The sequence below is a fragment of the Colobus angolensis genome, unplaced genomic scaffold (assembly GCF_000951035.1).
Source record: "Colobus angolensis palliatus isolate OR3802 unplaced genomic scaffold, Cang.pa_1.0 Scaffold183, whole genome shotgun sequence".
NCBI classification, from domain to species: domain Eukaryota; kingdom Metazoa; phylum Chordata; class Mammalia; order Primates; family Cercopithecidae; genus Colobus; species Colobus angolensis.
Window position 1 is genome coordinate 2,524,470 of NW_012114966.1, and position 26,620 is coordinate 2,551,089.

The 26,620-nt window shown below is 42.5% G+C and overlaps 1 protein-coding gene across 3 annotated transcripts in view; it reads left to right on the forward strand.

The window, feature by feature from the left end:
- Positions 1–26,620, forward strand: part of ARHGAP26 (Rho GTPase activating protein 26) — a 474,474-nt gene that overhangs the window by 109,822 nt on the left and 338,032 nt on the right. For all 3 annotated transcript variants that reach the window (XM_011939748.1, XM_011939749.1, XM_011939750.1), the window contains exons 2-6: positions 863–958; positions 2,574–2,635; positions 7,080–7,151; positions 13,123–13,224; positions 22,008–22,118. In XM_011939748.1, the coding sequence (XP_011795138.1) occupies positions 863–958; positions 2,574–2,635; positions 7,080–7,151; positions 13,123–13,224; positions 22,008–22,118 (443 nt within the window). The remainder of the gene's footprint in view (positions 1–862; positions 959–2,573; positions 2,636–7,079; positions 7,152–13,122; positions 13,225–22,007; positions 22,119–26,620) is intronic.

The window sequence follows — 26,620 nt, forward strand, 5'->3', positions numbered from 1 at the left end:
GCTTTTGCTGCCGTTGCTTTTGGTGTTTTAGACATGAAGTCCTTGCCCATGCCTATGTCCTGAATGGTACTACCTAGATTTTCTTCTAGGGTTTTATGATGATGATTTTTTAATGATAAGGGCCCTTGAGAGTTTTTCTTATGGATACTGTGTGTGGAATGTGTTTTTACCTTAATACAAAACATTGCGGGGGCTTTGTTTTCTTGGTGGTGTTGGATGTGGCCAGCCAGGAAAATTCAGGTGAGCTTTGTCAGGCCAGCAGTGTACTCTGCTCATGAGAAGAGTGGAGAGGGTTGTGAGAACCTGGGTCTCGCCTGTGCTTGAGTCAGAAGAGGAAGGCCAGGTACTATGGGTAGGGCAGTTCCCAGCCCCTCCTTCCAGCCTTCTCCAGGCTCCCTCCCTAGTGAAAGCTTGTGTTGTGAGTAGGACCTAGGGGAAATTATTGTTGAGTCATACGTGTGGGGAAAGCAGCACTGACTGTGTGGAGGGAGGGTCAGTAGCAGAGCAGACCTGCAGGCTGTGGACACTAAGATTGGCTCTGATCCAAGCTTTCTCCCCAACTTCCTTTGGCAAGTGGATTCCCACATATCAGATGGAGATGACAAGTTGCCTTTAGGAAGCAGAGATAGAACTTGAATTGTTAAAGCCAATATAACAAAAATATTAACTTCTAGAACAAATCAGTGCTTCATGTTCTAACCAAGTGTTGGCTATTTTGAATGTATATTCTTTTATGCTTTGAAATGGACTCACGAACAAATTCGCCTCCTAAGATATTCCTAGAAGGACCAATACAGGCAGCAAATCAGAAAGCCAGTTTAATTTTAGTAATTCCTGATTTTTCCTGTCTTTTTCTTGCTAGATTTGTCTTCAGCGAAGCGGAAGTTTGCAGATTCCTTAAATGAATTTAAATTTCAGTGCATAGGAGATGCAGAAACAGATGATGAGATGTGTATAGGTAAGTCATAACTGTGCAGAAGATAAAAATGTTCATTGTTTGTCATAGCCTTCAGTGTCCCAGCAGAGCCTTTTTCCTGGGATAGGAAGCCTGTAAGGTTAGTAAAGAAAGAAGTCCTTAGTGGAAGTGGAGGGCCAGAGATATGTGAGGATCGGGGCTTGGGGCCACTCTGGTCTTCTTGAGTTTTGGGATTGCCTCACCCTCTAGCATGCAGGAGAGAAAGCTTGAAGTTTTGTGGTGGGACTCTCCTTTCCACCTCCCTTTAGTGATTTTCTGGCTGGTGACATTCTTTCCCTCCAACCACGATACTAAGCTTAGAGCATATGTAGAACACAGGTAGATGAGGGGAAAATTAGATCAGAGGTTGCAAAATGATAGGCTGGGATCAGAACACAGCCCAGTTTTCTTTGGCTTTCATTTTTTAAAATTGAGTGACCATATAAATTCAATTCATAATCTAAAATTCCAGTTTTCCAGCTTCTTCAAAAAGTTTGAGAATTTGATCTACTGGCCCTCTCTTCTGACCTGGCAGCAGTTGCCTGAGCTATGCATCTGCCACTGCCTTCAGATAGGGAGAGGAGCTCCATGTTGGGTTCTCCTGTGCTGTCTACAGGGAGGTCCCTGCCTCTCCTGTTTCCTTAAAAAGAGGCTGAGGTGGGTTACTGTTTATCACCACAGTGTGTTGCTTTACTCTTCACCATCACCTGCCTTGATCTATAGGCAGCTGTGAGCATGGAGGATTTGCAATGTCAAGACACCTTTCTTTGCCAGGGCCATGTCATTGCACACTGTTCTTCTATGGGCACCTTGGTTGACTCCATTAAATGGGCAAGAATTGAGAAAGTTTTATTGGATGAATTAATCCTTAAAATGCTTATTGAGTTCCTGTTGCCATGCAGAACATCAGCATCTGGAGCTGGCACAGGCAATTGGGAGACAGCTGAGGGTGGTGAAAACGCATCCTTGTGACTTGTGAATGTATGGATGCTTTTCCCAACATGGCTCAAGGATCTCGAGTATCCTCAGGGCCACTGCACATAATGCTTGTTGCTTTTGTGAATAGTTTTGGCAAGGATGACTGTTCATGTGTGAGCACCTTGCCTCAAGCTGCATTCTATTAATGAGTGGCTTGAGGACTCAGAGAGGAGGAACCCAAAGAGAAGCCAGAGATGTGGCTTCCAATGCCAGCAGCACTGTTTGTTTAGCTCTGGTGCCAAAGAAAAGGCTGGGTTCTGACGCAACGCCATGACAAAGGTTGAGGAGGTCGAATCTGGACAGGAAATCCTTCAACTCCTAAGCGGAACTCTGCCCCTTCCAGCCTGGGGCCTGGAAGCCTGCCAGCATCTCACCAGTCCTGGGTACTCTCAGGAACAGGCAGATCTTTTCCTTGAAGAAATCATTCCCTAGCTAGAGTGCCAGGTGGAATTAACCTGCATTTCTGGGTCTTCCTTAATGGTTAATGATTAAAAAGATGAAGGGAGCCTTGGGAAGCAATTGACTTTAGGCATCTGTGTGTGCCAAGGAATTAAAATCCATAACATAATAGCCAGAGGTGGAAAGGCTCCCCAAGACCCGTGGCACTCCTTCCGCCTCATGGCCCCTTTCTCTTTTCCAGCAAGGTCTTTGCAGGAGTTTGCCACTGTCCTCAGGAATCTTGAAGATGAACGGATACGGATGGTGAGTAGGGCTGGGCTACTCCTGGTCCCAGATAGTATGTTCATGTTGAGGGAGCGAGGGATTGGTTATCAGAAGAACTAGATTCAAATCCAGACTCTGCCATTTGAGTATTTTGAGCTCTTTAGCAAGCCTCATCTTTGAAGAGTTTGAAGCCTTTTGTAAATATTAAAGGATTACTCTGGTGGATAACTTTAGAACAACATAGTTAAATGACGTTCTTCTGAAGATTCATTTTAAGGTCTTTTCATAAGGTGTATGACTTAAGGGTGGATCTTTTGAATTATTTCACTTTTTTGGGCCTCAGATTCTCTACCAGCAGAATGGGAAAGAAGGTGCCCCACTCTGCCCCTCCCCCCATCTTACTGAACCTGATCAAGAGTCCTTTGAGCGCAGGGATCACTTCCCTATTCATTTTTTTTTTTTTTTTTTTTTGAGACAGAGTCTTGCTCTGTCGCCCAGGCTGTAGTGCAGTGGTGTGATCTGGACTCACTGAAACCTCCACCTCCTGGGTTCAAGCAATTCTCCTACCTCAGCCTCCCGAGTAACTGGGACTACAGGCGTGCGCCACCACATCCAGCTAATTTTTTGCATTTTCAGTAGAGAAGGGGTTTCACCATGTTAGCCAGGATGGTCTCGATCTCCTGACCTCGTGATCCACCTGCCTCGGCCTCCCAAAGTCCTGGGATTACAGGCATGAGCCACCGTGCCCGGCCTTTGCTTTTCATTTTTAAGTACCCAACACAGTGCCTGCCAGGTAGGAGGGACCCAGTAAACAGGTACTTTGTAATGAAGGTAACTTAAAAAGCTCTTCAAGAGAGGCATTGTCCACATTTAAGAGTCAAATGCTGATCTCCAGGTTCTTAAGAGATATCTTTTGTACTAGAATTTATTGTTCTGGGAGACAGAGAGGGCCTCACTCTGTCACCCAGGCTGGAGTGCAGTGGTGCCATCATAGCTCACTGCAGCTTCGAACTCCTGGGCTCAAGCGATCCTCCTGCTTCAGTCTCCTGAGTCGCTACGACTATAGGTCTGCACTACTGTGCCTAGCTAATTTATTTTTGATTTTTTGTAGAGATAAGGTCTTGCTGTGTTACCCAGGCTGATCTCGAACTCCAAACCTTAAGTGATCCTCCTGCCTTGCCTCTCAAAGTGCTGGGATTACAGGCATAAGCCACCGTGCCCAGCCTGTAATTTATTCTGATATAGTTCAGCATTAGCAGATAAGAGATTCCACATCTACAGGAAGTTCCTTTGCATTTTCCTCCATATCCCTAAGATATGAGGAATGAAGTCACCTGCTGACTTGAAGTCCCCTGCTGCCTGTCCACTGATTTTCCACTAGGAGGGCATGTCTTCAGGCAGCAGTGCTCCAAAGTCCTAGGAAATCTTGCATCAATCAACATTTTCTTCTCTTCCCATGCTAACAGTTGGTAATTTGAACACTATTCACCAAGACATTATGTAGCCAAGTACTTTACATGCATTTTCTATTTTAACCCTCGTGATGACTCTGGGAAGTGGCATCTGTATTATCGCCATTTTTTAGATGAAGATATTGAGGTTTACAGAGGTTAAGTAACTTGTCACGGATCACACAGTTAATAAGTGGTACAGTCTAGGTTCAAACCCAAGACTGCATTATATTAAAAAATGTGGGGGCCAGGTAATGGCCTGTAATCCATGGCTCATGCCTGTAATCCCAGCACCTTGGGATGCCGAGGTAAGATAATTGCTTGAGCCTAGGAGTTCAAGACCAGTCTGGAGGCAACATAGACCCCATTTCAACAAAAAATTTTTTTTAAGTAGCCTGGCATTGTGGCATATGCTTGTAGTCCCAGCTACTTGGGAGGAGGTAGGAGGATCGCTTGTGCCAGGGAGGTCAAGGCTGCAGTGATCTGGGATTGCACCATTGCACTCCAGCCTGGGCAACAGAGCAAGACCCTCTGTCAAAAAAAAAAAAAAAAGAAAATTCCTTTAAAACTCCAAACAGAATAGAAGCCTCTTACCTTCTGCCCTACAGAAAGAGCAGTTTCTCTTGATTGCTCACTGCTGGTGGCTGAACCAGAATCAGAAGGGTGGTGGCGGCAGCAGTGGAGGTTGGTGGTAGGTGGAAGCAAGGGAAAGCTTGTGTGTTTGTGCATGTGCTGGTGCCTGAGAAAGGGAAATGATTCCTTTGAGTCTGATTCTTGGCTGAGTTAGTATTTGGGGGTGGGGGTGTGGTAAGCAAATCACTATGAATACCCTGCAGATTGCTATGGCCTGTGGTAAGGGAACAATGACTGGATTATACTTTTCAGCTTGCCTCTGCAATTTTATTATTAATGTCATTGAATTGAGTTTCTACTGTCTGCATCTGAGTATCTGGCCATTGCAAGCTCCTTCTCTACCTCCTTGCCCTGTGACAACTTCATCAGTTCAGTTAAACTCAGCAAGCAAAGCTGCACCTTCTCTGGGAAGCCTTTCCTGACTTCCTGGGTTGTGTGGCTACCCTTGGTATTTTCCTAACATCCAGTTCATGCTTCTGATCCTGTGTTTACCACATTGTGTCCTGATAAACATTGTACCTGTCTGTGCCCTATAGTAAATATGAGTTCCTCAAGGGCGGAGAATGGGCTTCCATGTCCCCAACATCAGGCAGTGTTGGAACCAAGTGGATGTTACACAGTCATAGAATCTAAGACTAAGTGGGACCTCACCATCTGCAATTGCTCATTTGACAGATGAGAAAACAGGTCTTATTAAGGCTGACAGCAAGTAGTAGTATGGCTGGGGGAAGGACTTGGGTGTCCTGATTCCCAGGTGAGCAGATGAGCACTTTCATATTATAAGCGGCTACTTAGGACTGCATTCTCAATCATGGATGTCCACTGGATTTAACTTGGGGAGTTTGAAAAATACTGATGTCTTGGACTAAATAAGTCCAGGGATTCTGAGTTAGTTGGAGTGTAGCCTAAACATAGGAATTTTAAAAGCTTTCCAGGTGATTCTCCTGTGTAGTTAAGGCTGAGAATCATTGACTTAGGGGCTTGGCCCACATTTGTGAGCTTCAGAGACTTGCAGATGGTTTGTGGAGAAGTCTTAAGTGAACTGATTAAGTAACATCAAATAACAATAAAAATAACAAAATCAAACAAATTAACACCAAAACACTCTAGGCTTAAATTTCACTCTTCTGAAATAAGAGATCTCCAAATTGAGAAAAAGGCAAATGGGAATACATTTGGAGACTTGACTTTTTCTGTCCCTTACATTGTTCAGTTAGTTCTTTACTGTGTCCATCTGTGACTTCTGGCATTTACCCTGTTAGTTTCATTGCAGTGGACATGCGTGTGGTTTAGGAAAAATAATGCTTTGTTGCAGCGAGATTCCTGGAATAATTAGTTGAGCAAAGAGTGATAAATGAATGACTTAAAAGGAAAAACTGTAAAATATTGTACTGCCTTAGAAAAGACCATAGAATCTTAGAGCTGGACAGTTCAGCCCACTCGTTTTGAAGATGGTGAAATCAGAGCCCAGAGAGGTTAAATGTTTTGCCCCTGGTCACACAGTTGGCAGCCAATCAAGAAATAATCCATTCATTCATTTAGTCATTCAGAAATGTTTGAGTGCTCCTTTGTCTCAGCACTCTTCTTTGTTTTGGGGATAGTGGTGGCAAAGTGAACCTTTACAAGATACTGATGCGTGTGTGTGTGTGTGTGTGTGTATAAAATGTGTAGTGTGCAGTGGTGAACCAGAACACACTTGGTAGGGGAGGGAAGTTGAGTTATGTTGGTAATCAGGGAAGGCCTCCCTAAAGAGGTGACCTTTAAGCTGAAACCTTAATTACATGAAGGAGCTGTCCCTGTAAGGGTTTGGGAACACAGTGTCTGAAGGAATAGCCAAATGCTATGGCCTTGAAGTGGGACAAGTTTGGTGCATTTGAGGTGCATTGGAGTGCTGGTGGGTTGGAATGCAGGACCTGAGGGGTGAGCCCTGTGAGATGAAGTTGAGAGGCAGCCAGTAGTCAGGAGCCACAGGTGTCCTGGCTCTAGTCCAGTCCTATCTTGGTAGAGCAACACAAAATCAGGCTTGAAAGGTTTTACTTATAACTTGGGTAAGTGAATATTTACAAGAAAATGTCACCTGAAGCTTGTAACTTAGACCCCACTCTTTCACCAATTCGTCTCTGCCCCTTCAGATGGTTGCTTACAGTTTGAGTTCCTCATTTTTACTTTTAAAGAATCAATATTAATCATGCATGGGAGGAAGATTATCATGTTTTGAAATAATGAGTTTTGATTTGACATGCTGTTAGTTCAAGGGTTGTAAACAGTTGACACGTACAACAGTGCCTACCCAAGTTTTATCTTAAGACATGGGGAGGCATCTCGTGCTGGAGCTGCTGTAATTCTTTACTGATACTGCTTTTGTGTCTTCTTTCCGCTACTCTGTTTTTCTTCACCAGATTGAGAATGCCAGCGAGGTGCTCATCACTCCCTTGGAGAAGTTTCGAAAGGAACAGATCGGGGCTGCCAAGGTGAGAATTTTGCAAGCTTTGGTCTGGATTTTAGGGTGAGAGGTCTGGAAAACATAGCACCTTCTTTAAAAAATCTAAGAATGTCTTCAGAAAATCGAAGCCCACCTTATTCAGAAAATCTTAGGCAGAGAACTCTATAAAGCCCAACTCATCAGTTCTTTATGGGTGACTGAAGTATGACCATCTGAGCTGTCAACGCCGGAGCAGCCATTCTGGTATTTTGTTATCTAATTGTTTTGTGCTTGTTCATAAATCATCCAAAGGTATAAACCACACCTCGTTTGTGTTATTATAATAGATAGCTGTGTGCTTAGACAATTGCCTTTATTGGAGAATACATTTGTTTTTGTGGAATTGTATTTTGTGGAGGTCCAGGACTTGCAGCCTAAGCAGGGGTTACAAATTTGTGCCCTGTGGGTACAGGGACTTTCTTTAAAGGGAGGCAGCTGGTACTTGGGTGTAGCTGATTTTTGTTGGGTCTGGAAATGGGCCCTTTGTTGCTGATTCTTTAAATGTTTCAAGATAAACTGAAAAGCCAGTTTTATGTGAAATTTCTTGTTGGCAAATAATTTTAAAATATGTATTACACATTGTGCAGGTCAACAAATGACATCTGCAGGCCTGCTTCATCCCGGAGATCACCGTTTGTTATCACTGACCTGGAGGGACTGTAACCTAAGCTTGACTAATTCTAGTGTGTTCTTAAGACACTGCAAAGGGAATCCTGTTCCTTTTTAAAAGGTGGATTCTCCAGGGCTCCTTTGCCCTGTAATAAATCACAAGAAGGACCAGGCACAGTGGCTCACGCCTGTAATCCCAGCGCTTTGGGAGGCTGAGGCAGGCGGATCATGAGGTCAGGAGTTCGAGACCAGCCTCACCAATATGGTGAAACCATGTCTCTACTAAAAATACAAAAATCATGGTGGTGGGTGCCTGTAGTTCCCAGCTACTCAGGAGGCTGAGGCAGGAGAATCGCTTGAACCTAGAAGGGGGAGGTTGCAGTGAGCCGAGATCTTGCCACTGACTCCAACCTGGGCAACAGGGCAAGACTCTGTGTCAAAAAAAAAAAGAAACTCTAGCCGGTTTGACCTTCGGTAGAGTGTTACAGGCCACCTGCAGGGAAGATGTTTTCACTGGAATCAATGAAAGCAAAAAGATTTCCAACATTTCCTTCTTGTTTTTCTAGAACTGTGAGTCAATTCAGCTGCAGTCTCTTATGCCACCTGCAGGGACTTTTGGGCAACACCACCCTCTTACTTTGGATTTTACTTAGTTGCAAAATGAGGTCTTCCTTACCCCTACAACACACACACCCCTAAGTGCATCTGCTTTCTGGAAATAGATGTGATAAGGGCTTGCAAAAGATGATGTTTAGTCAGGATCTTTCAGAGGGATGGTTGATCACGGTTTGAAGGAGGGACCGTGGCAAAGATTGTCTTTCAGTTTTATAGTAGTAGTTTTCTACTTATTTTAGTTTACACATTTATGAGGAAGTGGGAGCTCACTGGTGTTGTATCAGAGATTAAGGAATGTACAATTTGCACGAAGTCTTATTCCACTAAGAATTCATACAGACTGTGAGCCAGTCCAGTGATGGCAGATAATAAGCTGCGAGCGAACGCTCCCTCAGTTCCTGGCAGTGCGGGTCCTGCCAGCAGGCCTCCTCTTGGTGGCCTTGGGGCCTGTGCCTCCTCACTCTTTTTTTTTTTTTTTTTTTTGAGACGGAGTCTCGTTCTGTCGCCCAGGCTGGAGACTCCCCACTCTTGAACATGCTTGGCAGTGGCTTCCAGGGGTTATGCAGAGCTTTGAGACCGAGGCAGAGCAGACCTGTCTGTTGAGTCATCTTTTCTTTCTTTTCCTTTTTTTTTTCTTTTCTTTTTTTTTTTTTGGGACGGAGTCTTGCTCTGTCGCCCAGGCTGGAGTGCAGTGGTGCTATCTCAGCTCACTGCAAGCTCCGTGTCCCAGCTTCAAGCGAGTCATCTTTTCAGTAGTTACTTCTCCTTCTGAGCACAGATGCCTCTCACTCTGGCCTCTTTTCTCACTGGCTTGGGGGTTACCATGGTTACCAAGGAGGTGAGGCAAGAGTCTGACTGAGCTCCCTCTGGACTTAATACCAGTGATTTTAATGACAGGAGGAGGTACTGTCCCCCGGGGAGGGGGTATAGATGGTGACATATTAGGATAAAAGAATTTAAATAGTCACTTACCAAAGCATGTTTCCCCTCATGCATACTCTATTCTCCCATTCTTTAAACCATAATAATGATTAATTATTAAATAACTTTTGGATGATCATTAAAGAAGAATTGTGATAACATTTGGGTGATTTCTCATCCCTCCCCATTTGTCATTTTTTCCCCCGGCATAGCCTCCTTTCCATCATTCCACACACACATACATTTATATCATAACATTATGTAAATTTAAGAGAAAACATACCAGCAAACAACAGATCTACTTCTAGGTGACCCCAGGAGCAGTCTCAAGAACATCTCAGAGCCAGCAAGTGCTCTTCAGGTGGTTTTGGTATTGGCCGAGTGGAGGTTCTGAACTCTGCCTGTGCCATGCTAAAACTACTTTTTCCTCCTCCTCCACTCTCTGGTGCTGCTTCGGTTGCCATAATAGCCTGTTGCAGAGTGCACCGTGTGAAGGCTGCCAGGGAGGAAGATTCTTGGGCATTCTTATGCTAATGTGCTGCTCTGGAGTAGGGCACAACCCCTGGTGCTTGACATAACCATGGCCCTAAGTTTCTGTTTCTGAGTTTGAGGAAATTACTTTTTCCTGTATCAGAGGTACATTTGGAATGCTGGACTCTGGAATAAGTACATGATAGACATAAGAGAGTAGCGTAGAGAGTGAGTCTACAGCTAGACTGTCTGAATCCAAATCTCACTTCTGCCATTGGCACGTAGACTTAGGGAGGTTACTGAACCTCTTCATGCCTGTTTCCTGATCTCTAAAATGGGGGTAATAATAAAACTTGTCTTGTAGAGTTATGAAGAAGAAGTGAGCGAACTCTTATCAAATGCTTACAATGGTGTCTAACATATAGCTACCTGAACATGAGAACAATATTTGTCATGTAGTCATTCACATACAGTTCATTCGTTCAAAAAATATGTGAGAGCCTGCTCTGTGCCAGCACTGTTCTGTGCCCTGATATTTTGTGGAGAACAAGGCAGGTGTGGTTGCCATGCTTATGATGTAGCTGGGGTGAAAGACATTAGACAAAAAGATATAAATAAATGTATAATTTCCAATTGTAGTAGGTTCTTGGGAGGGTTACCTTCATGGCACACGGGACATGGAAAGCAGGTGTGTTCTTGATAAGAAGGAGGCAGGTTTAGGTGATGAGCTCACCACTGTCACCACCGTTGCTGACATTTATTGAGCACTTTCCATGTGGCAGGCACCCTGCCAAGCACTATATGTGGTTTATTTCATTTAACCCTAGAAATCCTTTGAGGATGGAGTGTTCTTATTTTTATTTTGTTATACGGTCTTTGAACTGAAAGAAGAAACCTGAGCAATTATCTAATCATCCTCGATTTATAGTTAAGGATATTGAGTCCTGGAGAGGGATGGTGATTTGTTTTCTAGCCAGTCCATATTGAGTTGAGAATAAATTTTAGGATTCTAACTCAATCCTTGACTTAACTACCCCACAGTATACTCTGTGGAAAGTGAAAACCATCTCGTGTCCTGAGTAATGGACATGCTCTCCCATCTTAAGAACATTATCTAAGCTGTAGTACCTTTTTGTCGCAGAGGTCTTATTGCTGTTTTCTCAGAACAGAAATGGCTTCCCTTTCTCCTTATTTTTTTCTCTAACTTTGGGTGTCTTCTTAAACATGGAACGTGGAGGCACAAGTTGCCAGAATGTCCCAGAATGCCAGTGACTCATGTTCCCTGGCCTTTTCTCACCTCTGGCCAGCTGGACTGTCCTTTTGGCGTTGCTGATAAGGCTGGTGGGAGTAGATACATGTGAGCAGCATTTGGAGTTGGAGCCCCAGTTCAAAGTTGCTGGTTTCACTAATGGAAAAGAATTGCTTAAATCAAGTCTCTTGCCTGTACCCTCCTCAAATTTGAAGGAGTAATGTGTCCTCAGGCTTTTTCTTCATTTGCTGCTAAGTGTTTAATTGTTCTTGTACGTGAGCAGTCTTTTAAGCAAAACTCAGATTCATGGAAATGGGTATATGTCAGCTAAAATGGATATATGGTTATTCTGCCCACTCTGTGAGCATGTGCCAGATGAGTGGTATTCTGACATGGCGGAGCTTGTCAGGGCTCTGGGTGATGGCTTCTTGGCTCAGAATGTTCTGCCCCAGGACATTTGCACTTGACAGTTCTGCTCTAGAAGGCTCTACTCTGTTCCTTCTGTATTTAACATGTAGGTCTCAGCTCACATCTCCCTCCCACAAATGATGCCTTTCCTGGGTGCCCTATCTAAAGAATCTCTGTGACCCCGCCCTGTTTATTTTCTTTGTAGTGCTTGCAGCAGTCTATAATTATGCTGATTATTTGTTTACTGGTTAATCATGCTTCTCCTACTAGAACATTTCTACTATGAGGGTTGGGACCATTTTTGTCTTATATTTCTAGTTCATGAAGTAGAGCCTTACACAGAGTGGTTGCTGATTATAAATTTGTTAAAGGAATAAAAAGATATGTCTGAGCTTCCTTATTTGGCCAGAAAATGTTTTTTCTCTTCTAGGCTTTGAAGTTGCAGAAAAACATCCCTATGGATTTGGGCTCCACAGGAGTCAAAAGCAGGAATAATGTACCCAATTAGTGAATTTGATCCTGCTTATCAGCCCAGTGCCAACCTTCTTCCAGCCTCCTTGTCTGCTCTCCCCATTGGAATGTGGAAGGAAGGCAGACTGCCTGTGACAATCTGTCTCAACTGTGGTGGAGAACACGGGCTTTGGAGGCACATTGTCCTGGGCTCCAATCCCAGCTCTGTCACTCTCCATGACTTTTTACAAGTTCACCTTTTTGGGTCCAAGTTTTCTTATCTGTCAAATGGGAGATTGAAATAGAACCATAGTGACCCAGTGATTCAGTGGTGGGGAGCAGGGATTAATATGTATATTATGGTAATTATTTTTCATTTTGAAGGCAGTAATGCGGCCAATAATTTCTTAAAGAGAAGAAAAAATAACTGTTACCCCATTACCATAACTCAGGTATTTTCCTATAAGTAAATTCCCACCTCATCTTTGTCCATAGGTGGTAGACACACTATATGTAGGATGCAGCAAGTTTATATAATGCTCTTTTACTTTTCTCAAGTTTTCCAGTGACTAGTTATGCTTATTGGATGTTCCATACTTTATGCCAGACGTTATCCTTGGCGGTGATGTTGCTGCTGTTGCTTTTATTTTTGTTTTGCTGGCATAAATGGTGCCATAGTAAACAAATTTGTGTGAAGATAATATTGTCATTTTGAATTATTCCTCTGCTTAAAGACCTGCATGTGTTATTAAGTGTCAAGAGATATTTAGGCTTACGTACCAAGAAGTGTTTTTTCAATAGTATTAAGGCTGGGTCTAGCCTTAGTCTAGACTTGTCTCATTCAGGCTGTAAGGAGATCTTCCTTCCTTGGTGTTAGCTTCATAGGTACCCCCACTGCTGCTGCCCCCCAACCCCCAACCCCTGGCCGCCTTCTAGCCTTGAATATCCTTGTGAGTTAGAAAGTAGAAATTTCTGTTTCACAAAGTTCTTAGAAGGGGAATCTTGGCTTTGCCCACATTAAATATTCATATTTACCTCTTTTCTGGTCTTGTACTGGTTGGTGCCTCTCTGCTAGACACTCAAACCCAGGGGGCTGTTGATGGGTGGCTGCAGGATTTAATGGGCATTACCTGAAAAGTAGGAGCTGAGTCATCATGTGTGATCTTGAGAGATAGAGGCTGCTTTTATTCCTGCAACGTGTTACTCTTTTTCTTTTTCTTTTCTCTTTTTTTTCCAGGAAGCCAAAAAGAAGTATGACAAAGAGACAGAAAAGTATTGTGGCATCTTAGAAAAACACTTGAATTTGTCTTCCAAAAAGAAAGAATCTCAGCTTCAGGAGGTAAGAGGCTTTATTTAGTATCCTGAATAAAGTGTTCAATTTGTACATGATGCTGTGGATATGTGCTGGTTGCTCTTTGCTAGAAAATCTTAGGGTTAGAAGGGACCTGGGACGCCAGGGGATTGCTCCTGGTCCCTCCTCATCCAATGCCTGACGCCTGGATCGCCTTTGTGTCCTCCCATCCTGCTCCACTGTTTGTAGTTTTCCAGCCTGTCAAGGTGGAACACGCTGCTGGCCGAGATGACCACCTCCTTGTTGGGCTGCCCTGATTGCTAGATGTCTTCATTTCATACTGACATTTCTTTTCCTGTTTCTCTGACCCTTGGCCTTAATTCTGCACTCTGTTACTTTACCTTTTGACTTCCTGCCTTTTATCAGTGATTTGAAATGTTAGCATCTCAAACACTTTGGTTATCCTTCCTTAATATTAATTTTTTTTGTTATTTCAACCAGCACTTGACATTAGTCTACTTTCTTTTTTCTTTTTCTTTTTCTTTTTTTTTTTTTAAAAAGTGTTTTATTATCCTGTGTATGTTTTCTGCTTTGGTAATGTTGTTTCAAGAAAATACATTCTTAAATTTGCGCTTGATTTTTCCGGGTTTGCGTGGTATCTTTTAAAAAGTAATTCACTTGGAAAGAAAAATGATGGAACCCTCGCAGCCATGGAACTGTGACCATTTTTATTTAGTTCATGAAGATCGGCATGTTTAAGGGAGTTTATGCTTCTTGGAGACAGGGAGTTTCCTGGTAGAACCTCAAATTTGGCTTTAAAAATGTCATTTAACTCAACAGTTTGCTTGACCTCTCTCATGATATTTTTGCCAAAAGAGGCTACTGTGGCTTCCAGGCTGGCTCTTGTTTTTAAGTTTTAATTCTTTTTGAGCAGATACCATGCCAGTACTTCTGCTAGGTGACAGTTTTATGAGGACAGTAGAGTCAGAGGTTGAAAGGTTGAAGTAACTCAGGAGATGGTGGAGTTCAATCCCCTCACAACCACGACTGGTTACACATCTTGGGATGGGAATGTGGTGTTCTGGGAACTCTTTGCTTTGAAGTGAGTATTTAATCCAGTTTTTAGAGTAGTGATGAGGACCGTTACTTAACAACAATGACAACTGTAGCAGCAACAAATGTTTATAATGGACTTTGTAGATCAGTTCTTGGCCAGCCAACAAATAGCATTGACTATTGGGTGTGTGCTTTACAAAGTAGAAAATGCTAATTTATCCTTGAAGATCTTGTGCCTGAGTAGGGAAAAAGAAGCAAAAGCAGAGGAAGTGCTTCTTGAAATGGCATAGCTACTCAGGCAAATCTTGTCAAATGGTATTGAAAAACCAAAAAAAAAAAAAAAAACCACAACTTGTTTTCATGGGATATAAAGGCTATCCCAACTTGACATGAGGATATGGGCCCTATCCCAAAGACGTAGATAGTCCATGGTAAATATAGGATTCCATTTAGAATCCGTCTTGATACCCTCACTGTTTAGTTATTCTTCTGGAATCACTTGGCATTTAGGATTTGGAAACTAATTTATATTTAAAGAAAGGCTTTTTGGCTGTGCTTCACAGTGACCAGGTTTGCCCAGCTCTCCAGTTTCCAAGTAGGCATAAATTATGGATTTGATGACTATGCATCATTAGTGCAGATATTCAGAGTATTCAGAGTTGAGCAGGTGTGTGGTTATTCTAGCACCTACTGAATCTGGGAGGCCCACAGCACACTTGCACTGTAGGCATGGCACTCTCTAGAACAAAGGTGCTTCTCCACCAGATCCATTCTCTCCGTGGTCAAACATTGCAGACTTGGTCTGGAATGAGTCCAGCATTTTCTTTTAGGACCGTAAGTGCCCTCTGAATTACCACAGTGTAGGGACTAGACCACTGGGCTGGCAAAGAGTATACCTTGTCTCAAAACCTTCTCTGCCATATATTTACTCTGTGACCTGGGGCAAATTACTTAGACTCTCTAAGCTTTATTTCCTTTATTTGTTAAATACTCACGTCCTACTTACGTTATGCATGAGAAGGCAAATATAACTGCTGCTCGAATATAAAGTATTTTATATTTAACATAAAATGTGTAAATATCCTTATGATTGGCCTGTTCGCTCCATTTTCTGTTCTCAAATTGGATGCCACTATTCCTGACTTTGACAGTTCTATATTTCAGTGGATGTTTTCCATTATGTTCTTTTATTGTAGTCCTTTATGTTCTTGCCTTTGACCTAGTCATACTTTCTAAGTACTTTGAGTGTAAGGATTAGGTTGCGGATCTTGCAGGTTCTGATCTGTTCAGGTAAGTTCTGAGGCATTGCTTTTTAGTTGTACCTGAACTAAATTAAACTGTATAAAAATCTAACAGTAAAGAGGTAAAGAGATCGAGACCATTCTGGCCAACATGGTGAAACCCTGTCTGTACTAAAAATACAAAAATTAGCTGGGCATGGTGGCGGGTGCCTGTAGTCCCAGCTACTCAGGAGGCTGAGGCAGGAGAATTACTTGAACCCGGGAGGCGGAGGTTGCAGTGAGCCGAGATTGCGCCACTTCACTCCAGCCTGGCGACAGAGTGAGACTCTGTCTCAAAAAAAACAAAAAGCCAAAAATCAAAAACAAACAAAAAGAACAGTGATGGTATTACTCCTGCCACTAACCGCATCAGTAGCAACTACAATATAGGGAAACATTTGTTGAATGCATATTTATGGCCTGGGTATGGTGTTAAGCACTTTACATGGAATCTTCTGGAATCCTCACCCTAAGAGGTGTAGATATGGTTATCACTCGGTTTTACACATGAGGAAACTGAGACTCAGGATAAATAGCTTAGTGGCAGCGAGTCAACCCCAGCACTGGCTGTGTGGCCCTTTCCCTTCACCCAGTTTGCTTTTCTGCGTCTCTGTCTGGGGAGGAATGTTGAGGCTCTCTTGCCTGCTGACCATTGTTATTTAGTGCCAGTGTCATAACATAGAATTGGAGAGAGGGAAGGACCTTAGTGATCATCCATTTCAACTTTCTGGAATTACACTTTGTGAAGGAACTGGGTTTCTTGCAGAGGTCAGGTGTTTTACTGAAGGTGTTCAGCTATGTAGTGATCATTTTCTTCACATTTATTAAAAATTCAGCTTTTAGGAACATTATTGAGCACCTGGTACACCTTTGATGAAAACTTCCACTTTGATTATCCAGAGTTGCTCCCTGATTGCAAGGTTCTGCATGGAATACTTTTAAATTCCAGCCCATCCCTAGATCCCTGGAAGTAGAAACTACAGGCGGTGATGTGGAATGGCACTGCCATCTAGTGGATGATTTAAACAAATGTGTAGTTTTGAATGGTAAAAAAGTTCGCTTCAAAAACAGTAGTCATTCATTCAACAAATACTCATTGGACGCTTCTGCAGCAGTCTGTCCAGGCACTGGGTGTTTTGTAGAAAGTGAAATGAAGGATCTTCCTTCATGGAAATTACGATATAGGGGGAAGTCTCTTTTATAAGAAGCACAGAATGGTTGATGGGTTTAGACAAGCCAGTAGATTTATAGCTTCTTGAGTGGCAGCCAGGAAAACTGTCTTGAGTGGTCTGCAGGGTGGATTGGAATCCTGGCTTGTAATTCCATTACAGGGGGCTCAAGGATGTGATGAATTCCATGGCCCACATCAAGCAGGGGCATTGGCAAGGGAAACGTAACATTACACTTGGGATTTCTTCTTCCTTTTCCTTTGGGAATGCATTGAGTTATGCATTTGTTCTTAGTTCTGGGTCACTGCCAGGACATGCCTTTGGTGCTGACTGATGGCCACGTGGGGATCAAGTCATTCATTCTCCATGCATCTGTTGAACATTTATTATGGGCTATACACCATTCTGAGCACTGGAGGAGAAAATGAAAAAATTAGATAAGGTCTTTGTTCTCTTGGACTTTATATTCTAGTAGTCTATACACAAGACAAGAAAGGCACAGTGGCTCATGCTTGTAATCCCAGCACTTTGGGAGGCCAAGGTGGGCAATCACTTGAGGTCAGGAGTTCAAGACCAGCCTAGCCAACAAGGCGAAACCTTGTCTCTACTGAAAATACAAAAAAAATTAGCTGTATGTGGTGGTGCGTGCCTGTAATCCCAGCTACTTGGGAAGCTGAGGCAGGATAATCAGGAGGCGGAGTTTGTAGTGAGCTGAGATCATGCCACTCCACTACACCCTGGGCAACAGAGTAAGACTCTGTCTCCAGAAAGGAATAGATAAGAGTTTCAATTGGGAGATGAGATAGAGATTTCCTGGTACCCTATTTAAAATAATATAGTCAATGAAAGCTTCTCCTAAAGAGGTAATATTTAAACCGAGCCCAGAAGGAATGAGCTAATGAAAGGCCAGGACAATCTTCTTCAGGTTGTGAGCGTGTCGCAAAATCACAATTATTGGGTCGTGCAATAGGGTAGGCTAAAATAGAATAAAAAATATGAGGCCGGGCATGGTGGCTCATGCCTGTAATCCCAGCACTTTGGGAGGCCAAGGCGGGTGGATCACCTGAGGTTGGGAGTTAGAGACCAGCCTGACCAAGGTGGAGAAATCCCATCTCTACTAAAAATACAAAATTGTCCGGGCATGGTGGTGCATGCCTATAATCCCAGCCTATAATCCCAGCTACTCAGGAAGGCTGAGGCAGGAGAATATCTTGAACCTGGGAGGCGGAGGTTGCAGTGAGCTATACTCATGCCATTGTACTCCAGCCTGGGCAACAAGAGCGAAACTCTGTCTTAAATATATATGTAAGTGCATTGCCCTTAACTATTATAAATGTGTGTTTACTGAGTCATAATGTAAAAAGTATTTCTTACTGTATGTTGAAGTTAAAATGTGTATTTATGTAGGAGAAGAGGTTTTTGGGCAGAAGGAACACCAGGTGCAAAGGTTGTAAGAAAGAGGTTTGGAGTGTTAGAGGACAGGAAAGAGACCAGAGTGGCTGGAACATGGTGACAGTGGGTTAGGTTGGGAGGAGGTGAGGCTGGAGGGTTGGGCAGATTACACAGCGTCTTGCAGACCATGGTAGAGGCCATGGGAAGCCCTCGAAGGGGCCATGAGACCATCTGGTTTAGATTTTAAGGAAAATATTCTGGCTCCTGGGTGCAGAGTGAATTGGGACAGGGAGAGAATGAAGACAGAGAGACTGGTTAGGAGAGAAGTGTAGTAGCTCAGAGATGATGTGGCTATCTGAAGGTAGAGCAGGAAGTGAGACCCTCGTGTTCTGAAGTGCCTGGTGACAGCAACCACTGACATGCACAGTACATTTTCCAGTTTTCAAATGGTTTACATCATTTGGCCCATTTTCTCTTGGAAACACTACTCTGAAGCAAGGGCTGATATTATCTCCATATTCTAAAGGAGGTCAATGGCTTGAGCAGGTCTCACCAGCTAGAACATTGTAGAATTGGAGCTTGCACTTGGGCAGCTCTCTGATGTGGGAGTCAATTCTGTGTTCCTCATAGGAATTTCCTTCTGGATCCTTCATCCCTGCCTTTGCAGATTTTCATAATGATTTCTCCTGTTTCCCCCCTCCACTCGCGGTGTCAGTTGGCAAGCCCGGGCAGAGAGAAGCTTTGAGGTGTGTGGGGTGGTTGGGAGTAGATGCATCTCTCCGTGTAAGCATGTTGGATTTGTGCTACAAGGAGATCAAAGGCTACAGGAACACATGGGGCTTAGCAGCAGGAGCCTGGTTGGAAGGCGTATCAGCCCAGTTGTCTCAGCAGCCACACAATGTAGGGGGTGGTGGTGGTGAGTAGGGTGCAGGACCTTCTGAAACCTGTCTCCAAATAAAGATTTATCAGTGCTCAGATACCTCCTTTCCCTGCTTGGAAGCCTTAGAAAATGCCAGTCTTAGCCTTTCAGATTGGTTTGACCCAGCAGTTACTCAGCAGACTGGCTTTTGGGTATGAGAATGTCCGTTGCTGTGGGAGGAAGTTGCTAGTGTGAGAAACCTGAGTATATTCTTTCAGGGTGTTTTATAACATCTTGTGTTTTACCAGAGCTTGTGGTTTTCTCTTTTACTTACTTGACTAGTGTCTCTTTTCTTTACTACGTTCTAAGTTCCAGGAAGGAAGTTTCTTTTGCTCATTATGGTGGAATGGATAGATGATTTGCTAAACTCTTAAGATGTCCAAGTTGCATATTGTATTTGGTATAGTGGAAGTAAGGGTCTGTCCTTAGTTTCTTCTGTAGGAATGTTGACAAAGGAACACTCAAAGAAATATGACTTTGGGAGCTGTGTCTTAGTAAACGGTGTTATAGAATGGTTTCTGACTGTGTCATTTCTAAGGAAAACAGTGTTTTGTTTCTTACTAGCAGGATATTCATTTATATTAAAAATATATATTCACTTTAGTGTTTTGCCATTGAAATATGCTTTCAGTTTGATTTCTGCTTTGAAGGATTGAGTTGACACAGACACATTATGGAAAGGTTTAGAGCTTTATAGTGAGAGTTGAGGTGCTTCCCAGCATAGCATCTTGCAACTCCACGCTTGGAGTTTCTCCCTGGGTGCCAGATCCCAGATCAGTGGTTTAATTGTACCCGCTCGTTGGCGTGTCCTGGACACATGCCTGCACAGAGGGAGAAGTGAAATTGAGAGGGAGTGTTGAAATGTCTCTGCTTGTAGTAAACTGTTGTTCTTATCACAAAGAAAGTATTTGGGACTTCTGTGAACATGGCCTTTTCTGAGATTCCCTGCCCTCTGACAGTTTGTTTTGTGCATTAGAAAGGCCTGGATGAGGATGACTCTGCAGGAATTTCTTTTTCACTGTAAGAATCTGTCTCCCATGGAACTCAGGTTGCCTCAGGGTATGGCGAGACAGTGGAGACTGGTGGTTTCAGGATGATCCAAGGGCCTTAGGGGCAGATCCACCAGGACAGGAATCCCAGGTCTGCCTTATACTAGCTGTGTTACCTTAGTCAAATTCCTTAATGTCAGTGGATTATATTTTCTTCCTGTATGTTAGAGATACAGATAATATCTCTTTTCTAGGCATTTAGTGAAGATTAAATAATTAAAATTAATGAGAATTAAATAAGGTAATGTAGGTACAGCTATGGGTATGGTTCCTGGCACAAAGTTAGTGCTCAGGTAACCATTATCATTATTCTTATTTCTGTTTTGTTTGTTAGATTTGATTACTTTTAACATGTGACATACTATTTGGGCTAATATGATGTCTGTTTGGCTCACCACTCACTTATCTTTTTTGTTGATATGTAATCATACATACTTATGGGGCATGTATGCTATTTTGATACATTCCTATAAGGTGTAATGATCAAATGAAGGTATTTAGGGTATCTGTCACCTCAAACATTTATCATTTCTTTGTGTTGGGAGCATTTCATATCTTCTAGCTTTTATGAAATATACACTGTATATCAGTTAACCATAGTCATCCTACTGTATTATGAAATACTAGAACTTATTCCTTCTATCTAGCTTAACTGTATTTTTGTACCCATTAAGCAACCTCTCTTCATCCTTCCTACCCCCTCCTTTTTTTTTTTTTTGACAGTGTCTCGCTCTGTTGCCAGGCTGGAGTGCAGTGGCACGATCTTGGTTCACTGCAACTTCCGCCTCCTGGGTTCAAGTGATTTTCCTGCCTCAGCCTCCCAAGTAGCTGGGATTACAGGTGCGTGCTACCACGCCCAGCTAATTTTTTTATTTTTAGTAGCGATGGGGTTTCACCATGTTGGCCAGGCTGGTCTCGAACTCCTGACCTCGTGATCCGCCTGCCTTGGCCTCCCAAAGTGCTGGGATTACAGGCATGAACCACCACTCCCAACTCCCACCCCTTTCTTAACCTCTGATAACTATCATTCTACTTTTTACTTCCTTGAGATCCCCCTTTTTAGTACCTACATATGAATGAGAACATGGGATATCTGTTTTTCTGTGCCTTCACTTGACATGAGCTCCAGTTCCATCCATGTTGCTGCAGATGACAGAATTCCATTCTTTTTCATGGCTGAATAGCAGTCCGTGCGTGTATATTTATCCGTTCATCCGTTGAACACTTAGGTTCACTTCATATCTTGGCTGTTGTGACTAGTGCTGCAATAAACATGGGGGTACTACAGGTATCCCTTTGATAGAGTGATTTCCTTTTCTTTGGATAAATACCAAGTAGTGGGATTACTGGATTATATGGTAGTACTATTTTTTGCATTTTGAGAAATCTCCATACTGTTTTCCATAATAGTTGTACTAATTTACATTCCCACCATCAGTTCCCTTTTCTCCCCATCCTTACCAGCATTCGCTAATTTTAATCTTGATCATGGCCTTTGTAACTGGGTTCAGATGGTATCTCATTTTGGTTTTGACTTTCATTTGCCTGATGATTAGTGATGCTGAGCATTTTTTAATGTACTCTTTGGCCATTTGTATGTCTTCTTTTGAGAAATGTCTGTTCAGATCTTCTGCCCACTTTTTAATGGTATTATTTGTGGGTTTTTTTTTTTTCTGTTGAGTTGTTTGAGTTCCTTGTATACATTTACCTTTTTACACCAGTAATCTCATTAGAAAGCTTTTTGTTTTGTTTTAAAAAAATTATATGTATTTCAGTTGTATAACATGATGTTTCAGTATACTTTTGCACAGTGAAATGGTTACTATAGTTATTCTTCTTCTTCTGTGTAATGCTATTTGATTTGCTTTTGAAAATTATCTCCAGAGATTTTTTTTCTGATCGGCTTTCAGAAAGCTATCCTTGGGTAGTGACTTGATTTTTCTCTTAAATTCCATCTTGTTTGTAGGCAGACAGCCAAGTGGACCTGGTCCGGCAGCATTTCTATGAAGTATCCCTGGAATATGTCTTCAAGGTGCAGGAAGTCCAAGAGAGAAAGATGTTTGAGTTTGTGGAGCCCGTAAGTAGATATTCAGGGTTTAATGATGTACCCAAACATTCATTTCTCACTCTAACTAGTAGTGGATTACAAAATGCTCTAAGTTGTTGATGAAGAGGTTGAGCAGCCCTGATGCTATGCCTTCTGTAAGTATCAGTGCTTTGTCAGCCTGGCTGCCCTGGATTCTTCCCAGCAGCCATTCCTGTACAGCGCACAGCAATGGAGACAGAGCGTCCAGCAGTCATTCTTTCCTCTAGCTACCCAGTGATGTGCCATATGATTTCCAGGTGGATAGAGTGGAAATGGGAGTCCAGAGGGGAGGAGTTCTTTATCTTGCCATGAAATAGTGATTATACATACCTTAACTTCCCTCCTCTTTCCTACCCTTCTTCTCTGCCTCAAATAATTCAGATGTAGTAGTCACCCAAAGACATAGTACATTTCTCTTTTTACCCCGTGGTTCAAAGCCCCTTCTCACCCCATTCAGGTATTAAAAGATGCTATATAAAGTTTCTCACATGGATTTGTTATAAACAGAGCAACATAGAGACTCTGCTGAGTGGACCTTGATGGAATTTGGACTTTTACAGTGTCCCAGTGAACATGAATATTGCATTGTGGGAAAAAGCCTGACTTGTTTAGGCCACACTAACATGGTTGTGGTTTCGTTTGGACGTGGTGCCACTCCACTCTGCTGGGTGGGTCACTGGTGTGGAGAATCCACAGCAGAAAGACTTCATGGAAACACCAAAATAGTGTATGGACCTCAATTTAAAACTCTTGCAGACCGTGGATTTTTCCAGCCAAAATGCAGCCTCTGATTTAGACTCAAGCCTGGCATCTCTGTACAAATAAGATTCTCTACCTAGATTTAAGAAAGGATAATTTTCTTTTTTCTTTTTTTTTCTTTGAGACAGAGTCTCGCTCTGTCACCCGGGCTGGAGTGCAATGGCGCAGTCTCAGCTCACTGCAGCCTCTGCCTCCCGGGTTCAAGTGATTCTCCTGCCTCAGCCTCCTGAGTAGCTGGGAGTCCCGGCACGCACCACCATGCCTGGCTAATTTTTGTATTTTTAGTAGAGATGGGGTTTCACCATGTTGGCCAGAATGGTCTCTATCTCCTGACCTCGTGATCCGCCTCTCTTGGCCTCCCAAAGTGCTGGGATTACAGGCGTGAGCCACTGCGCCCGACCAAGAAAGGATAATTTTCTTAAGCAAATAAGAATAAAACTATAAGAAACTGAAAGAAATGGCCACTCTTTCTAGTAAAGAGCATTCTGTACCCCATGTCTCATTTGTAGACTTTTGGAGTGGATGTTTTTTAGGCATGTAGACTTGCTGGTGGTTTCATCAAGACTCCAGTTGGTGGCTAGGCACAGCTGCCCATGCCTGTAATCCTAGCACTTTTGGAGGCTGAGGCAGGAAGATCACTTGAGACCAAGAGTTTGAGATCAGCCTGGGCAACTTTGCAACATAGTGAGACTCCATCTCTTAAAAAAAAAAAAAGATTCCAACTGGCTTTGGAACCTTATGTCTACATCATTTGCTATGCCAGAACTATAATTTCTGGATACCACTCCCAGCTATCTCATTTGGCAGATTCCTTAAAGTCGTCAATTACTTCAGTCTCCATACATGAATATTAAAACCTTAGACCCAACTTCCGTCCAGTAGTGGTTTCAGTCAAGGTCCCAGGTCAAAAATCCCCATCTTTCTACAGGATCTGTTAGGTATGAACAGCTATTGTCAGATAAAGCTGCCTTATTGATTTTCCTGCTTAAAGCACAAGCCCTGGCCTTTCAAGCAAAGGTTTACTGAAGACTTGCTTCCTGTGGTCAGGGCAGGAATTCAAATGCTGTCACATAGAATTTGCCTTTAGCATTATTTTTATTTGCTTTTGCCAGAATTTCTGGAGAAAAAGAACAGTGCATTTCTAATAATCTTTATATACTTCGATTAATATTACGCCAAATTTGCTTGCTTTTGATGAGATTTTTTTGGAATTGACCCATCCAGCTTTTTTGAGGTGAGTGTTTTGTTATCCACTTTGATCTCTCAGTAGGTGTACCTAGTGAGTCAGGTATTTTATCTGTTGGCTTTTGCTGAATGGTATCCACAAAACCTCATACAACAATAGATGTTTACTTCTCACACATCTGTGAGGTTCAGCCAGCTTAGGCTGGGCTCAGCTGGGTAGCTTTGCTCATCTAAATGGGTTTTCCTCCTCCTCCTCCTCCTTCTTTTGTCTCTCCTCCTCCTTCTTTTGTCTCTCCTCCCCCTCTTCCTTCCTTCTTTTTTGAGAAAAGAAATCTCTAAAGATTTACCATTCCATCTCCTGACATTCTGTTGTAGTGTGTCCATGTCTTAGGGAGTTTTCACTTTAAGAAGTAGTAGCATCATGGTTAAGGATTCTAGAGCTAGACTCCCTGAATTTAAATCCCAGCCTAGCCATTTACTAGCTATGTGTTCTTGGGCAAGTTATTTCTCTGAGCCTTACTTTCCCCGTCTGCAGAATGGGGATAGTAATATCACCTACTTGATAAAGATGTATGAGGATTGACTGAGTGTTTTTCCATGTGGGGTGCTTAGAACAGAACCTGATTAGAACCCAATAAAAAGTTAGCATTTTTTTTTCTATTTATGAGCAAATGAGTGAAGTACCAATATTAACAGGGCCTGTTTTAATATAAACAAAATTTTGGTAGATCTAAAAGTATGTATTTATTGAGTACTATAGAAAATGCTGAAAACCCAGATGCTGTGGCTGAGGCACTCATAGCCTCACTGGGGGAAGCAAGACGTGTATAGTAGAGAGCTAGCCAAGGTAGCAAGCAGTTCAGTGACAGCTTGGACAGGATGGATGCTATAGATGTGCCAGATGGATTTAAAAGTATAACCATTGCAGTGTGCAGATGTTTTTCAGTTCATACAGTGAGAAACCTGGAGAGCTAATGAAAAGAAATTTTCAGTCTCTTGTTAGGACAAAGAGATAGTAATAGGGATTTGCCCAAAGTTAAACTAAATGTTGAGAGGCTGGATATAGGATTCAGATGTTTGGCCTTTACTTGTCTACAGAAGTTCCTGTCTCTGCACATCAGCTTCTAGGCAGGTCAGTGGCTTCAGGAGCTGGGGATTGGGAGAAGGTATTCCTACAGTGAAAAAGCTACTGATGAGATCAGTGATTCTCAGTGTTAGACATGCACATTCTCAGGCTTCATTCCAGACCTGAAATTTAAGGGAGGGGCCCGGTAGTCTGTAGTTTAGTAAACCTTCCAGGTGATTCAGCTGCACATTTCAGTTTGAGCCACTGGCCTAGATTATACAAAGGAAGAACATGAAATAACCATTGATGATATTAACTGAAACCATGTCATGTACCTTGCTAAGTGCGTTACCTACAGTATGTCAGTTGAACCTTATAGCATCTCTAAGGGTAAAAACTGTTTTTATCCCAATTTTCAGATGAAGAAATGGAAACAAATATGTTTCTTTACCTGTCCAACATCGTATCTAGTAAATAGCAGAGCTGGAAGGGTCTGATTCTTCATCTCTATGAAATAGCATTTGATTGCTAACATGTGGAAAGGAAACCAGCAAGAAGTCTATTGAACTAAATTGCTGGGGTGGGTATTCACATTTGAGTTCGTTGCAGTCAAGGGAATCTTCCAGTCATGTAAGGGACCTCTATGCAAATTGACCATATTCCTTTGTTTCTTGAAAGTAACTTCAAGTACCAGGATATTATTGACCTTCAGAAAAAGAAACAGTTGTAGCGTTCCCAAGGAAGAAAAAAATCAGACTTCTGGGATCTAAATCAGATATTCTGGGATATATATATATATATATATATACATATATATATATATATATATAATCTGTGTGTGTGTATATATATGTATATGTATGTGTATATTTGCACTGGAAGCCTTAATTTTCTTGTCACAGTACTAAATGTTCCTGAGATTTGGATTGCAGATAATGACATATTGACTCCATGAAGGTGAAGCCACATTCTCTCTGTTCCCTGAGTTTTCATAATTGAAGGTTAGCTAGTGCAGCAGAGAACTCATTCTCCATGTTCATTAGGCACTGCATCCTCTGAGTTTTACATCCTGAATATTTGTTGGTGTTGTGTCTCTTCCTCTCCTTTCCCTCTGCTTCTGTCCCATTGCAGGTCTTCATTCTTTCCTTTGGACTTTGCATTCTGCCCTGGGCCTCCCCCTTCTCCAGTCTGGCCTGGACCAGAGTGCATCTTCTGACACATCAGTCTGATTCTTTCTCTCTCTTTTGCCAAGAATCTCCTGACAGCCCTCCTGTACTAAGCCCATTACATGGATGATCTGAATTAATCTTCACTGAAACTCTGTGCAGTAGTAAAAATCACTGTTATCCTCCCGTTAAAGATGAGTTAAAGGGAGTTACATGGCTTAGCCCCCTCAGCTTTTCACCACTCTATTGGCTGCTCTTCCCTTTGTTGCCTGTGCGGATGATTCTTGGTAGCTGTATGAGTTTGCTAGGGCTGCTGT